The following is a 16,304-nucleotide window of genomic DNA, read 5'->3' on the forward strand; positions in this document are numbered from 1 at the left end:
ATGTCCTAATGTGTTATCAGATTTTTTGTAAACTAATACGTCCAAGAAAGGCAATTTTCCGTTTTGCTCTATTTCCATGGTGAACTGGATATTAGGATGTAAATGATTGATAAAATCGAAAAACTTACTTATTTCACCTCGTCCATGTCGCCAGATGACAAATGTGTCATCAACGTAACGGAACCATAATTCTGGTTTAAGTTTGGCTTAGTTGAAGATTTTAGTTTCTAGATATTCCATAGAGACATTGGCTATTACAGGTGAGATTGGGGATCCCATTGCTGCCCCCGAGGATTGTTCGTAGAATTGGTTATTGAACGAGAAGTAAGTATTATTGAGACAGTGTTCTATCACAGGTACGAGCTCGGAAGGGAAGTTTGTGAAAGATTTAATAATATCAAATGTATCCGAGATTGGTACTTTCATAAAAAGAGATACTATGCCGAAACTCACTATGATGTCTTGGGGTTGAATGTGAATCTGTTGTATCTTCTTAATAAAGTCAAATGAGTTTTCGACGTGAGTGATGGAGTTTCCTGTAAAAGGATTTTGTTTTGCAGCGAGGAAGCGTGCTAGGTTGTACTGAACATCATATCGAAACAGGACATAACTTTTTATTTCATGAAACATCAGTCATTGCAAAAACGCACGACAAATTTCCAAGAAAACATAGAGAAGCAATAGAAATCTTAAAACACCCTAATAACATCAATAGGGACAATGGATATAATACCAATCCGATTTGGCTTTCCGTTCTCCTGGATTTTAAAAAAAAATACTTGATTGGCCAATGAAGTTCGACCAGTCCCCACGATGGGGCGCTCTGGCCAATCACAAGCATCGTAAAGAGTATACCTAAGAACAACATGACCTGATACCTCAGTTTCAGGTCAGCCCTGAAGATGTGAACTGCAATGTTCACGAAACGTCGGCAAAAAATTCGTAGTTTTTTACATGTATCTCATAGTTTAGCCGAAAAAAAATTATCTAAGAAATGTAGCAATTCCGTGTTACATCATCTTAAGAATTTAATCTATTGTTAGTAATTTTGATGAAATCTAGTATCTGTTCTCTTAGGTGTTGAAAAAAAACCCTAAAATAATTATTGAAAAATTCAGAAAACTTAGGAGACGTTGTGAATTGCAAATTGTTGTCCTTTTTTTGAACTTTCATACCTTTGGTGAGTTTAATGTCGTGAAAACATGTTCTTGTTGATAATTTATAACTGAAATGACGACATTTTATAGAAATCTTTTATGAAAACTAAAATTCCCAACACTTTGATTTTTCAAACAAAAAATTTTAACAGTTTTTTTGAAAAAAATAAATCATTTCTGATTTTCAGTAAATTTTTTTATAGATATTACAATGTGCTCTAAAAGCCTTGTAAATATAAAATAGGATTTCCCTTAGTTTTCGAGAAATACTTTAAAAAGTACGCCGAAACGATGCAGACGATCTGAAAAACCATGTAAATAATAGACGAAAAGTAGACGAATATTATACTCGCATGCACGAACTTCAGCGTTCACACTCACTAGCGCTGGGCGCACACAATGCCACGGCCCATATTCTTAATAATTTTTTGAAAACTAAGAGTGACCCCATTTTTTATATTTACAGAGCTTTTAGATGATATTGTAAGCTACAATTTTTTTATTGGCATAACAACCTATATAAAAATTAGAGAAAATCAAAGATGGACTTTTTTCAAAAAATCAGTTTAAAAATTTGTCTCTGACAAAAATCTAAAAAGTCAACAAAAAAATTCAAAAAATATTACTTAAAAACTACGTCCTATTATTTATAAATAGTAAAAAATATATCTTCATATAATTGTATTCAACAGCTATGAAATTCTTCAGATGATTTGACATGGAATTGTTCAATTACAGGCTATAGAAATTAACCTTCCAAATATCAAAATCTGTCAAAAAACAGATTTTTCTTTTCCTGATTTTTTCTACTGATTACATATATTTGGATATAATTTTTTGTAAAAGATAAAGGAATCTTTTACCTATCAAATGATCAGAAGAAAACATAGTAATTTTAAAAATTGACAAAATGACGGCTATTTCTACAAAAATATTAAAATAGGATTTTCTCAAAAAGTACATTTTTTAAAACTTTTATTTCTTTAGGGCGTATTTCTGGCTATATTTTTTATAAATGCTTTTTTTTGTAAGAAATCTATTTTTTTTATTTAAATTTTTAAAATTTTTCTTAAACTGCCAATAAAAATGGTAAATGTAAAGAGTAGATACATATATGTTTAAAATAAAAATTTATACCCAAAAGTGTTTTACACTTTTCAAAGGTTTTATTAAACCGACTTAAATATTTTCTTTATCAATAATGGAAAATTAACATTTCTACCCAAAAGTCTTTTACACTTTTCAAAAGGTTTTATTACCCCAACTTAAATATTTTCTTTATCAATGATGGAGAATTAACATTTCTACTCAAAACTCTTTTACAATTTTCAAAAGGTTTTATTACACCGACTTAAATGTTTTCTTTATCAATAATGTCTGTCCCTGCATTCGATGTCTTCGCTAGTATATGATCTCCCATAGATCACTTATTTTTCAGTAAATTAATGTTTATTCTAATTTTTTGTAATTTAAACGGAAAAAAAATATTTTATTTTTATCAACTTTTAACATACAGTTAATTTTAAGTTGCATATGCATATAAAAAAGTAATGTTAGATCAAATTTAATCAATGGTTATAAAGAAGTGGACAATTATGATTCTTTCGACAATATTCGTAAACATTTAAGTCGATGGAATTCAACCTTTTAAAAAGTGTAAAAGACTTTTGTGTAGGAATTTTATTTCTTAATAACTTTTTGCTCGTCATAGTAACCCTTTTTCTTAGAAATTTGCCCGAAATTTAACAAACTTGATAATTTAGGAAAAAAAAGTTATTGCTACAAGAATGGTTTACCTACAAGAAAGCATTGATGAAAAATGTAGCAAATATTGTCAGCAATATCCCCTACTTAAATAAAAAATTTTAAATGTAGACTTTTCGTGAAAACAAGGTTTTAATATTTTCAGATAGAGGTGCCATTTCATTTTTTTTTAATGTTCTTTTTGTTTTAATTATTCGATATATCAGGTATTCTACCATTATTTACGAACATTGATCATTTATTTATTATTAATATACTTAATTAGTAAAAAATACTGCATTAAAAAGAAATCTGTCAGTTTTTACAATTTCTGAGAATTGGAACGATAACCTGAACAGCTCGTACTTCCCGTAATTTCTAAGATTATTTTTTCGGCTAAACTATGAAATACGTATCCTTTTATTTTCACTGTAGTAGAGTGATATGTTCAATGGCCAATTTATTCTGACCCCCTAACCTGGACCTCTCTGTCTGATTTGAAATTAAATTGGCCCATATTTGAAACTTCAATTTATTACATTATTGATTAACTTTCCAAATTCAATAATAAACGGTTTGCATTCAATAAGATTCTTTTTTATACAGTATTTAATAAAGTACTCGACCTTTATGATCAACTGAGATGTTTTTATTGTTTCTTTTAATGTCGTTATTCTATTGAAAGTTTGAATTGAACAGCTGACTATAAATAAAATATTATCTTATTGAATTTAGACATTTGATTACTGACGTTAAAATCGTAAATTGAAGTTTCAAATATTAGCCAAAGTTATCTGAAAAAATATGTATCAAACCTAAAATTCGACACTTTTCAAAAAGGGCCCAAAGAATTTTTTTGTTTTTGATCATAAAATGTCCCTTGTTTGGCTAAAATACTGTAATATCGAATATAATTTTTATTAATTTACGTAACTTTTTGGATGACAATAATGTGTTATTTCATTGTTTGCAAACAAAAAATTGATTTTTTAGAACTTCTATTAGAAAATGGACGTGCAAGTTTTTACGACTCGCGAAAAGTCGAAAATACAAGGCAAAATGAACATAGTCACTTGCTACTGCATAGCCGAATTTATCCGGGAATTATTTACCTTAGATTCTCGGTCACTTTTACAAGTCAAAAAGACAAAGTACTTTAGGTTCTTTTCATGTGTATGTCGATGACGTATTAGATACCCTTTACTAATTTAGCGACCCGCAAAGTACTTTGCGCATCTTTGTTTCTTGTATTTCTCAACTTTCCTCGTTTTTAAGCAGAATTTTTTTTGCAAGAAATATGAATAATTAATCATTTTTATAAACTCAGTCAGATGTAACATTCTCTTAAGAATCCAATGATACCAGAAACTAATTTTTCATAAAATGCCACTGATGTATCTTTTTAATTAGGACGGCGAGACAAAATATTTTTAAATGATTTTCATTTCTTAATAAATGGCAGCCTTGAAAGTGGATTCCTGCTCATTTTCTGATTTTTTTGCCTAATTACAATATTCTTGGGCATTTTCAGCTTTTTTTTAGATTTTAGGATGTACTCTGAAGTAAATTCATGGACATTTTGAAAATTTTTAGAACTTAAGAAGCTCAACGTGTTGACAATGACTCTTAAGTTGATAATATTGGAAGTTTTGATATGTTTAGAGATTTGTATCTGATTAATTAATAAAACAGTTATTGGAATTTCTTGTCTCTCCTAAATTAACACGTGGTATGTTCACTTACCGCTTAGGTCGAGCCGAGTATGTCGAAAACGTGTATCTCGCCATGAGATCAATACAAGTCTCTGTGAGCTCTGCGTGAAAATCCATCAACGCTTCGTCGATAGGGGGTTTTAAATCCAAAGCTCTGTTTTCTCCCATCATTCGATTTGATAAAATCGGTCTCTCCCTCCGCCCTCTGCTGCCTTGCTCCGTAAGACTAGAACTACGTTTTCGATTAGATGAATCTTCATTTACAACATTAAAGTCCGACTTCATCAAATGCCCCTCCTCGAAAGGCGCTAAGACATTGGATTTAAGTCCAGTCGTGATAAATTTAACAAAGTCCCTACGGAATGGGAGCCGACACTTCAGGAACCACACAGCAATCACGTGATGAGCCAGTGAAACTGTGTAATGATTATATTTATAGGGATTCGTGTATGGCAGCAGTATGGCAAAGACAGACATGTACTGATCTCCAATGAAACTCGCAAAAACCTTTGGTAGCCTTGTGAGTGTCGAAAGAAATTCGAGTATTGGAATAGCTATATGAACGGTGGCCGAGATTTTCGATAAGTTGAGCAGTACTTCTGTGAAGAGTTTATTCATAGCGTCTCGCATCTCCAAAGTGCAGGTAGTGAGACTGGTGACACACTGGCTGGCACACCTAGCAGTTAGACCAACTTCTAAACATTGAATCAGTCTTTGTTGTAAGCTAGGCTGTAAATATGCATGGTAAGATGCTAATGAGGCAAGGACTGGAAAAACATGGGTTTTGAATTCCGAAACAGTAAACTTGAGAGGTACATTGCTGAGACTTTCTGGCAATCTCAAACTTTTATCGCTCACCATGGAGCAGAGCGCGCTTGTCAGTTCGTGGATATCGTTTTGTCTCGAGAGAATAAGAACACGATTTTGCATCACCTGAGGCATTTCCTTTAATATTAACTGCAGGACTTTCCAATCCTTCTCCTGTCGGATGCAGGAGATAACTGCTCTGCAAGCATGTGCCAGAGATATTTGAGTAACATGACAGGAGATGTGCTGCAAAGAAGCAGGACTTGCAGGCGGAGGACTGCTACCGCCACTTCCGGTGCTCATTCTGTCATTTGATAAGTGCTCCAATGCAAGGTAAGGACTAAAACGTGTTACAGTTCCAGTGGAGGAGTCTGGAAAGCCGAGATGATAGAGAGCGTTCGCCCTGAACTTTAGGAAACACTCAAAAATCTGTAAGGAAATCAATTTAATCTTAAAACTGCAGTTTAATATAAAATACCTTCAGTTTTCCACAGTAAAGCTATACTTTTATTTGTGTTACCATTAAAATTAGAATTTGCAGGTAAAGGTAAGAATAAAATTACTTTATCGATCATTTTCATTGTTTGTTAAGGGGTCGTTCAAAAAATGCGAAAAACTTTTTCTCGAACTTTTTAACCCCCTTCCCTTACGAAAGGCATTTTTCTATAGTAAGTTTGTGAAAGTTGAACCATGGCTAATTAAATATACTAAAATAGATTCATACGGATGAAAGTCAGTCAATTAATATTCTACTATTTTAATTACACGGGCTTGCAACCTTACGTACTAAAAGAGAACAGGGCGGCCGTTTGGCTGGAAAACAGGAAAGAGCCGAAATTTTTATGATTAAAAAAAACCTATTCAATCACTTTAAATCTCACATGATATATAAAACTATGCAATTTTGAAAGACTTCATTTTGAAAGTTTGAAGCACATTCACCTTTAAAGCGTTGAGACTTCGAGTTTTATACGTTTAATTTTTAACTTTTAAAAATAAAAATCATTCAGATTGCAATGCCTAATTCTAAAATTGATTACGTTTAAAGAGTCTGGTGTCACACGCGAAGTCACACCAGCGTACCTGCGCGATCTTCTTGCAACTGTCGAAGAAAAACGAATGAAGAAATCGCTAATTACGAGATCTGACAGCAAATTCTTGATCTCTCATGCCCGTTCTGCGAAAGCCGAAGCGACTTTTTCCTGTTTAGCGCCTCGATTACTGAATGATCTTAGGGATCCAATGACACCTTGTACGGTTCTGTCCGTGCGATAGGAAATGCTTCTGAAGTTGCGCGCAGACTCTGAAAGCTTTGAGTTTGAAATGTTGATCTTAATTTTTTTAGATCTTAAGTTAAACAGATTCTTGAAAACTTGAATTTAAACATGATAGTTGTTAGCCCTCTAGTTTTTAAGCGTTCAATTAGGAAAATTACAAATTAAATTGATTTTTTAAATTCTTATTGCGAGAAATTTTCATTTTTAAAGACATTAAATTTAAAATCGTGTAATTAAATTTGGCTTAGTGCTAACATTTTTATGAATTTTAGTTCACAAGAAAAAACATTTCAAGTACATTGTTGAACTTTTAATCATACAATTTCTGGATTTTAATTTATTTCAAATCAGACAGGTTCTACATTTGAACTCGCAGAGTCTCTTAACGACGAAATATATACATATATATATATGCATATATAAACACGAACACGACAGCTGTCTCGAATGCCTAATCGCCGAAAACGGCTGTCGTGTATTACTTCTATGACCATAAATTATTGAAAAATAGAACAAAAAACAATCCATTTTTTTACCCGTCACATCAGAACACTCCCTTAAATGAACTAGATATTCTACTAATTTACTTTGATTATAATCGACCTCAACTATTATCCGAGTTCCAACACACGAGTCATTTCGTATATAGAAACATTAAAAAAATATTAGAAAGGATAAAAAAAGGCGTAATTCCATAAAATCTTCTGCGAGTATTATTTTCTTAAAATATAATTTTCGATTTTTTTCGTAAACTATGCAAGATATAAAAAAAGAGCAAGAATTATTTGTTTACTCAAGGTACCCTATGAAAAAAGGCTTATTTGGGGAAATAAATCCTACCTGAAATTTAAGTTCGGATTCTTGTAGTGCTAACATGCAGAAAAAAGCCTATATGTATCTGTCAGAAAAAGTGTAGTTGAAAAGTGCAGGTCTTACGAATACAAAATGACGTATTATACATTAAGCTTTGTTCATTTGTTTACTTGGCAAAAATAAAAACCGCCCGAAAGTCCTTTTTTTTAAATATGCAATTATTATTGTAAAAATTAATTAACCAGTTTTAAGCTTTCAGAGAATATATCCCTTACATAAAACTCAGAGGAATGTCTTCCTTAGTCAAATCTCAAATACTCGTAACTTAGTGGAAGATTTTTTTTTCTTTACTTGTGGGAAAAGTACGTGTCGCCTAATGTTAATATTTTTTAAGCCTATTCAAGTTGGCTTCCTAACATTCTAAAATAAGTTTAATAATTGAGAAATGCAAAAAGAAATGTTTTCTTTCCCTAAGAAGGTTTTGTAATTAATATGACTTTGTCCCTTTTCTGTTCAATTTCGACTATCGTGACTATTTCTGAGACCGACATCAACGCGGTGCACTCTTACATTAATTAAATTATTGATTCAAGTGTCCATCCTTTGTCTTTAGATCCGGTTTTGACTCGTTTACTGAGGAGATCGTGAAAAAGACAGATTGAGACACAAGTCCCATTCGTACCATGCTCGCGAATAATAGTAAATTCTGATGCCAGAATGCATGCTCCAATAATGAGTGTTCAATTTCAATAAGTGATCATATCAGTCTCAAGTGTTCTTTATTTTTTGTATTATTGTGAAGTGATTTTTTTGAGATCGGGATCGGTCGTTTTGAAAACGATTGTAGCTATAGCTTCCGGATCAATAGTTAAAAAAAAATTGTTGAATATGTGCTCATTTTTACGGGTTTACATCAGAATATCCCCTTAATTATCGGTTGATTTGATTTTTATAAATTAGCACTTTCCTTAAATTGACTTTCAAATTGACAATATGTTATTGTCTCGCTGCATTTATTAACGTCTAATTTCCTCTAAAAACATTATATTTCATCGCAGAGGGATTCTGCGACTTGAAGCACAAAACCTGCCTCATTCGAAATTGAATCGGTTTTTTATTTCTTTTTTTGCTTCATATACCATCAACGTAGTGTATACAGATACGTCATTTCTTGTCGTATTTGCACTGCAATACATTTTTTGCCGTATTTTAATTTTTTAGTTCGGTATCTGGTCACAGAAAAGTGATTGGTTACATCTCGAGATATTTCCCAGGTCTCCCTTCAAAAAAATACTTGTCAGCGATTGGTCACAAAAGAGTGATCTGTCACAACTCAAACCACTTTTCTAACTCTCCCTTTAAAAAATAAGAATGTTAGCGACTGATCACAGAAGAGTGATTTGCCACAACTCGAAGCACTTTTTCAAGTCACACTTCAAAAAATACGCAAAATATTGTACTATTTTTCCAAAATATCATAAAATATAATCGGAACAGAAACGTCCTTATTGACACAAAATTTTGCCGAGCTAGAAACTTTAAGGGCATGTGATACTTAGAAAAATGTCGATTTTACCAGTTTTAGGTTCCCCCGGCTTTTTTTCTAGAGTAATAAATATTTTGTCAAAAAATTTTGGGAAATGATAGCGAACATGCTAACGGACGTCCTCATACACACTTTTTCTGTAGATTAATTCAAAAAAGTTTTAATTTAGCAAAATGTGATTAATTTGCATCGCGCTTAGGAAATAGTATTGATTTTTTTAGTGTTCGATTCCCCCGGCTTTTTTCCAAGGATAAGAAATATTTTGCCTTCAAAATCTGGGAAATGATAGCGAACATGCTAACGGACATCCCCACACACTTTTTTTGTATTTTTTTTATCAAATATTTTTTGATATTGCTAACAACGTGCGTGTATATTTCGAGGTTATGTATGTTACAATTCACCCGAGCGTTACTTCCAAAGTACACGATATTTTTAGCCGAAAACTTTGGACTTACAAATAAACATAGTAACTAATCTCCCGGAACTAACCTTGTTTGCAGGCAATCAAAAAAGTTTATTTCATAAATAATTTCCAGATTATCGGAAAGGCAGAGATGAAAAACGACATAACCTCAAAATAATACATATGTACAAAATTTTTATTTAGCACAATCAATTTTTTTTGTTATTATCCATAAAAAAGAGTCCGGGGACGTCCGCTATGATATTTTATAGCATCTCCGAATTCTGTTTTAAAAAATTTTAATTTTTGTGGGAAAAAAGCCGGTGAAACTGTGAGTATCACATGCCCTTAAATACGGGAGAATTGTCTGGAGCTCAATTCTCGACGCTACAATTAATTTCTTCGAATTTAAGGGGTTCACTTTAAATGTTTAAATGCAGATTGCAGTTTTAAATACTTAAAATAACAAACTTTTCAACTTAGAAAGCTTCATTTTTTTAATATGAAAGACGAGCAAACATGATTACAATCCAAAAAATGGTCTGTTCGTGAAGTTCATTATTTCTTAGAATTTATTGGCCACCCTGAAGCAAATTAATTGAATGGAACTTACCAAGTAACGAATGGTAGAAACATTCTGGAAGACGATAGGGAATTTGTAGTGTTGTTCTAGGTGGTTAGCCAACACCTTATAAGCTCGTATAGCATGGTTTGATGGCAGGCGAAATAATTTTATTGTTAAAATTTTTATAACGCCAACAACAGCTGTCTTCACGTCTTTAATATCGGTGTCCATAGTCACGGGTACCTCCATCGCGAAAGGTTTGTTGATGATCTGCATATATTACAGAAAGCTACAGGTTTTTATTTTTTTAATGTCGAGTGAAATATAATGGTATATTATTTTCAGCTTCAGAGCGAATTATAACAGAATCTATCTTTTTGTAAAATTAAAACAAAACTTTCCTTTTTATTCGAAAATGAAAAGAAACGCAATTTCTATACCGGATATTCTATTTTATAATATTAAAATATAAGTGATTTTACCTTTTCTAATATATCTAATAATTCCAGACATCTTTTCGTTTCGCACTCGAGACAGAGATCGACTAAAAGGTGAGCAGCCTCAGTTCGTATCGTAATGTCTGAGTCTTGTTCTATATACTGTACGTGAGGAACTACTACCCTTTCTATAATTTCGTCTTCATACCTTGACCTAAAGAAAGAGTGCATTCTATTTAGTTCTTTTCGTCGTCTTCGTGCTGTTGCAGTATATCAAATTTTTTATTTGGATCGAAATTGTCACATAGACAGAAAAGTTTGATTGTTTTAATTTAATTTTCAAGTAGACTCTTTAAAGAGCCTAAAGAGTGGATAACTCTAGAGAAAATTATATAAATAAATTTGATTTAGAAAAAATATTAAGCATTAAATTTATAATAGTATTACATATAATACCTATTGACTTGGATCACATTAGTCAAAACGTCCAAAACCTTAACTCTAATATTTGTTCTGGTTTCTACTTTGTAATAACGATCCATCAACAATCCCAGCTTATGTTGCCACTGATAATGAGTTGGATCTATGAATGATGCTCTATAATCGATTAGTTTTAAAATCGATGCTTCCTAAATACAAAAACAACAAACTATATATCCACTTCTACCACTGAAAACCCAATAAAAATACGAATGGAAGAAAAGTACTATTTCCAAATGAGAAAAATGTTATTACTTACAGGTCTTGCCTCTGAGCATCTTTCAACCAGCTCATAAAACCTATGTAAACAACCATTAAAGCAGTTAACATCAAGAAGTTCCTCAATACTGCTAATCGTTTCATGCAAACTTGTTGATACTTGTCTCGTTGCAGGTTGATTACTGGATTCTGACAACAATTCGTTTGTTTTAATATTCCAATTTACCCTTTTCAACAAACATTTTAAAACTATGGATATAAATTGTAAATACCAACCTATATGAGCAATAACTTCTTCTATTATGTCTAAAATAATACTCCACGCTGGTTCCTGAAGTGTTGCACCGTACTTATGTACTAACCTTTGAATTGAGAGTGTTACTTCGTACATAACAATGGGATGATTGCACTGAAGAGCCTTAAAAAAATAATAGAAGTGAAAATAGGCATTAAATTTAAAAATCCATAAGTTCAATGTATAGAAATTGGATTTTATTCTTTATTAGTGCAATAAAAATTTGAAAATAATTGATTTAAAGCTAATTTTTATTAGAATTTATTCATTTGTTTTTAACGGATTTATTATTTTCTCATTGCAAGACTTTTTGTGTAATTCTGTTATATAAGATGACTTTGTCGGAGACCATGTTTTTGTAGATTTTTTCGAAGTTATGTTTTTTATTAATTTAATATTTTCTTGATGTTACAGAGTTGCTAGAAAATCCCAATTTCTAAGTTCGCTGTCTTTTACATGACCAATTTTTCATTTTCCCTGACCGTTATAAATTCTTCTTTTATGTATAAAAACAACTTTCCACCTAGGAGATCAATAATGTGTATGCAGATAAAATTTTGTTTCTAAATCGATCTTAAACACTTTTAGTACCATATTACATTCAACATGAAACACTGAAGATTCTTTAAGTCGAAATATATGGCATTTTCAAAGAAACAGTAAAATGTTCAACCAAAAAAATTAATTTTCCACCAAAAGAGTTCAACTTTGAACCAACAAAGATGAAATTTCAACCAATTGTTCAAGTTTTCAAACAAAAAAGATTAAATTTCAACTATAAAACGTTTTATTTTTAACCAAATAGTTGAATATTTAAGCCAAAAAGACGAATTTTTGAGCAATGACAATATTTTTTTTAACAAAATAGTTAATTTTTCGAAAACATTGTGGAATTATTAACCAAACAGTTGAATTTGTAACATTCAAAGATGAATTTTCATTCAAAAAATGTATGTTTAACAGAATAGTGTTTTTTATCCAAGTAATTGCATTTTTAACAAAAAAAAAGATGAATTCTCAACAAAAAATGTAATAGTTAATACTTAAATCAAAAAAAGATGTTAATTTTATATCCAAAATAGTTGAACTCTTTTAAAAAACAAAACTTCAACAAAATAGTTGATTTTTTAACAAAAATATTATATAGTCAAGAAAAAAAATGTCAACCAATTTGTTGAATTTTCAACCCAAAAAGACAAATTTCCATCAAAAGAGGTACATTTTAAACAGAAAAAATGAATTTTGCAAAAAAATATAATATTTAAAAAAAATAGTTCATTTTTCAATCAGTATGGGAAACCACCTATTACAGTAGATATGAAAAAATAATCAAAAGCATTTAGCTGCATCAGATTCCAAAAATAAAAGAATATTTTTATGTAAAGCTTGCATATTCAAATGAGTATTCTTATAGAAAAAGATATCACGAAATTAGTCAATTAGCTGTATAAAGTATTTTTATTAAATAATCGCCTTTCTGTAATTATTTTACAAACCTGATAAAACGAAGGCAAAACAGAGGTAGGAGTGCATTCTAATTTAGGAATTCTGTGTGCTCCCCAAAGGCCCATGTTAACGTAAAATACGGCACCTCGAAGTAAACGAACGTCTCGCTGAAATATTGGCTCTTGTAACAAACGACACATTGTATACAAAGCCGAATGACCCATGTGAGTTCCTAACAGTTTACGCATAATCTAAAAGATTAAAAAAAAAAAACATTTTTATGTACAACTTGTCCCTCGTTCACGGAAACATGTTTATCATTAAAAATAATTTACCTTCCAACTTATTATACAATATGTTTCGGCATTCACGCTACGACATAAGGCAATAATAAAAGTTTCTAACGAATCAGGCTGTAAATTACTGTAACATACAATTGCGTCGAGAGCTTCCAAGCATCCCGAGACAATATCCGCATTATTACTGCAGTAACATAAGTGACAAATATACCTGGAAAATTAAACATTATAGAGATTATACAGTCTAACCTATTAATAATTTAGTTTTTTTATTTTATTCCTTTCAAGATTTCAATTTTACATCAAGTAATAAGCAATATTTAGTGAATTAAATTCGTTATTTCTAGCATAAAACCTTATGCTTATAATTCAAATAATATGATTTTGTATTTTTTTGGAGTCTGTAATGAAATTCTATAGATTAGGTTGAAAATTCTTCTGCGAAAAATTGTACTACTATAGAACCCTATTGTAGACGCTAAACCACAATCAAATAAAGTTTAAAATCTGCGGATTCGACTGGAAATTTGACAAACTTGGCGACAGTGTTAAACATTTCTCAAAAATATATGGGAATGGTGGTCTACCATTTCGCCACCTGGTGCCGAAAACTGGAACTAGAAAGAGTCGGTAAAATTTTAAAGATTTATTTTAATTTTTGCATAAAAGTCTTTTTACGATTGTTTTTTGAAGCATAAAACAATAACTGAATACTAAAAAAAAATCTTCATCAATATCAAATAGTTTTAGATAGAATTTCCATGTCATACAATGAAAAAAAAACACACATTTTTGTCAAACAAGTTAAAAAGAACAATTATTTCACTATTTTATGTAAGTTTAAATGGATTTTAAACTTAAATAAAGTTTAATTAACGCATGTAATGAAAATGTTTGACGCAACCGATGCAACAACTCTACAAGCACTCGAAACCGCGTAGAAGTATTGTCCACTCGGGAAAATCTATCGATAAAAAAAAGTGGCCGAAACGTAAAACAAAATTTACCTACGTATTCACCTTAAGATTTGCGACAAATTTTTCTTATCAAACATTTTCATGCGATAATTATTATTCAAGATAAACAATAAGAACTTAGACAATTTTCCGATTAAAAATCGATGCTTTGTAAAACACAACTTGAACACAGCTTGAAATTTGTTCTCAATATATAAGCGATGACTGTAAGCAACGTACATTGTTTAAAAAAACTAACTTCTTTGTTTTTGTCTGATGACAAATTGATTCCGAACGAAAACCACGCTTCGGAAACTTCGACCAGTGCTCCACTTATCCGCCTTTGTTCCTAAGTCACAAAGTAGCAGCGCCAAAAAACAACCGAATTCTTTCAAAACAAAATAAAAACATATGAGATTTTTAAACAAAGTGCGGTTGCTTATAGTCATCGTTTATATATTGAAGATACACCATGCAAATGTCAAGCATTTTTATCAACAAACGGCCGAATAATCGCGAGTTGTGTCTTACAAAGCATCGATTTTTAATTGGAAATTTTTCTAAGTTTTTATTGCTTATCTTGAGTCATAATTATCGAATGAAAATGTTTTATAAGACCAATTTGTCGGTCGTGCAAAGATGATTACGAAGGTATATTATATTTTACGTTTCGGCAACTTTTTCTTGTCGATAGATTTTCCCGGGTGGACCATTTTTCGAGCGCTTGTCGAGTTATTGCATTCGTCACATCATTTATCCAGAATACGCAAAGAATATTAATAATAGATGTTTGGAATTTAAATACGAATTCTAACCTAACTTATAGATCAGATTTTTAAAAAGTAAATATTTCATGTAAATTAATAAAAATGTACTTTTCGTTAATTGTTTCTTCAAAATAAGTCCATTTAAGTTTTTAATCTTTTTAAAAACACGATAAATAGTACAATAATCGATTTTTGTTTTGTTAGAAAACTATTTCTAACTAAAAATCTGTTTTTTCACAGTATTATATGTAAATCCCATATAAAAATCCTTTGTTTCTGATAAATACTTATTTTTATTAACCAAAAAATACTTTAAACTCTACAAAAAAAAATCGTTAAAACACTTTTATGAAAAAATTAACATGGATCTTTAAAACATAACGTATTATTTCCAGTTCGGATTTTTGTCACCAGGTGGCATATCACAGTTTAAACATAAGGTATTTTCACTCAAACCACCAGCTAACTTCACTTGGTTGAATGCTGGTGATTGATTCAAATAAATGTGTAATTGCAAAACTCGAGGAATCTGAATTGAAGGCTGACAGATAAAACAAAAGTGCACTTCCGAGCTGAAGTATTGATGATGTGAGGTCAAAAAAGTTTGATTCGAAAAAGTTATCCACTTATTAAGAGAAAATAGAGATGGATGTTGAAAATCTGAAACTGACACTAACCTAAATTTGGAGCGGATTCGGCTGCTCATTAAGATAAAAATTCTATTTTTAGTCACAAAAATAAATTAATAAAAACAGGCTCCCGAGTTATTCAGTTTGTGAATACGGATAAACAAAGTTTGATCAAAAAATGTTAACCAGTTCCAAAAAAGTCGATAGAGAATGCTGACGCTACAATTTCACAGGTTTTGAAAATCGGTTCGCTGCGCGTAGCGATTAAAAGTAGAATTTTTAATTTCTTTACAAAATTGAAAATATGCTTTCGAGATATGGTGATGCTGAATGAAAATTGAAAATTGTGATTATCTTTATATTAAATTTGACATTACTTGGAATTAGTTTTGTTGATAAACAAAACTAAACTATTTAAATCACAAAACTTCGTGTTTTTTGAAAAAACAAAAATTGAAAATTTTTCATGTTTTAGGTTAGGAGGGCACTAGTATTTTACTTTAAAAAATTAAATTGTAAAAGGTCAGAAAATTGCACAAATTGAAAGAATACGCTGCATGAGGGTAAAATATAGTATATCCCCTGACATCCTGCGGCATACCGAGTTTTTATTACTCTACTAAAAAATGCGCTTTCGAGCAAATCCTTTTAAGGGCATGTGACACAGCTAAATACCTATATTACCGACCTCACTTTTTCGGTTCACTGAATGTTTTTTTGAACCTAAGAACTTTTTTCGTAAATAAAATA

At 31.0% G+C, this 16,304-nt stretch overlaps 1 protein-coding gene across 1 annotated transcript in view; it reads right to left on the minus strand.

Moving 5' to 3' along the window:
- LOC117171287 (tuberin) overlaps nt 1–16,304 on the minus strand; it is a 32,600-nt gene that overhangs the window by 12,260 nt on the left and 4,036 nt on the right. The window contains exons 5-12 of the mRNA XM_033358436.1: nt 13,239–13,413; nt 12,954–13,154; nt 11,439–11,580; nt 11,203–11,351; nt 10,920–11,092; nt 10,509–10,677; nt 10,075–10,296; nt 4,644–5,848 (exon numbers count right to left, since the gene is read on the minus strand). Coding sequence (XP_033214327.1) covers nt 4,644–5,848; nt 10,075–10,296; nt 10,509–10,677; nt 10,920–11,092; nt 11,203–11,351; nt 11,439–11,580; nt 12,954–13,154; nt 13,239–13,413 — 2,436 coding nt within the window. The remainder of the gene's footprint in view (nt 1–4,643; nt 5,849–10,074; nt 10,297–10,508; nt 10,678–10,919; nt 11,093–11,202; nt 11,352–11,438; nt 11,581–12,953; nt 13,155–13,238; nt 13,414–16,304) is intronic.

Source organism: Belonocnema kinseyi, chromosome 4 (assembly GCF_010883055.1).
Source record: "Belonocnema kinseyi isolate 2016_QV_RU_SX_M_011 chromosome 4, B_treatae_v1, whole genome shotgun sequence".
In the NCBI taxonomy this organism is placed as follows: domain Eukaryota; kingdom Metazoa; phylum Arthropoda; class Insecta; order Hymenoptera; family Cynipidae; genus Belonocnema; species Belonocnema kinseyi.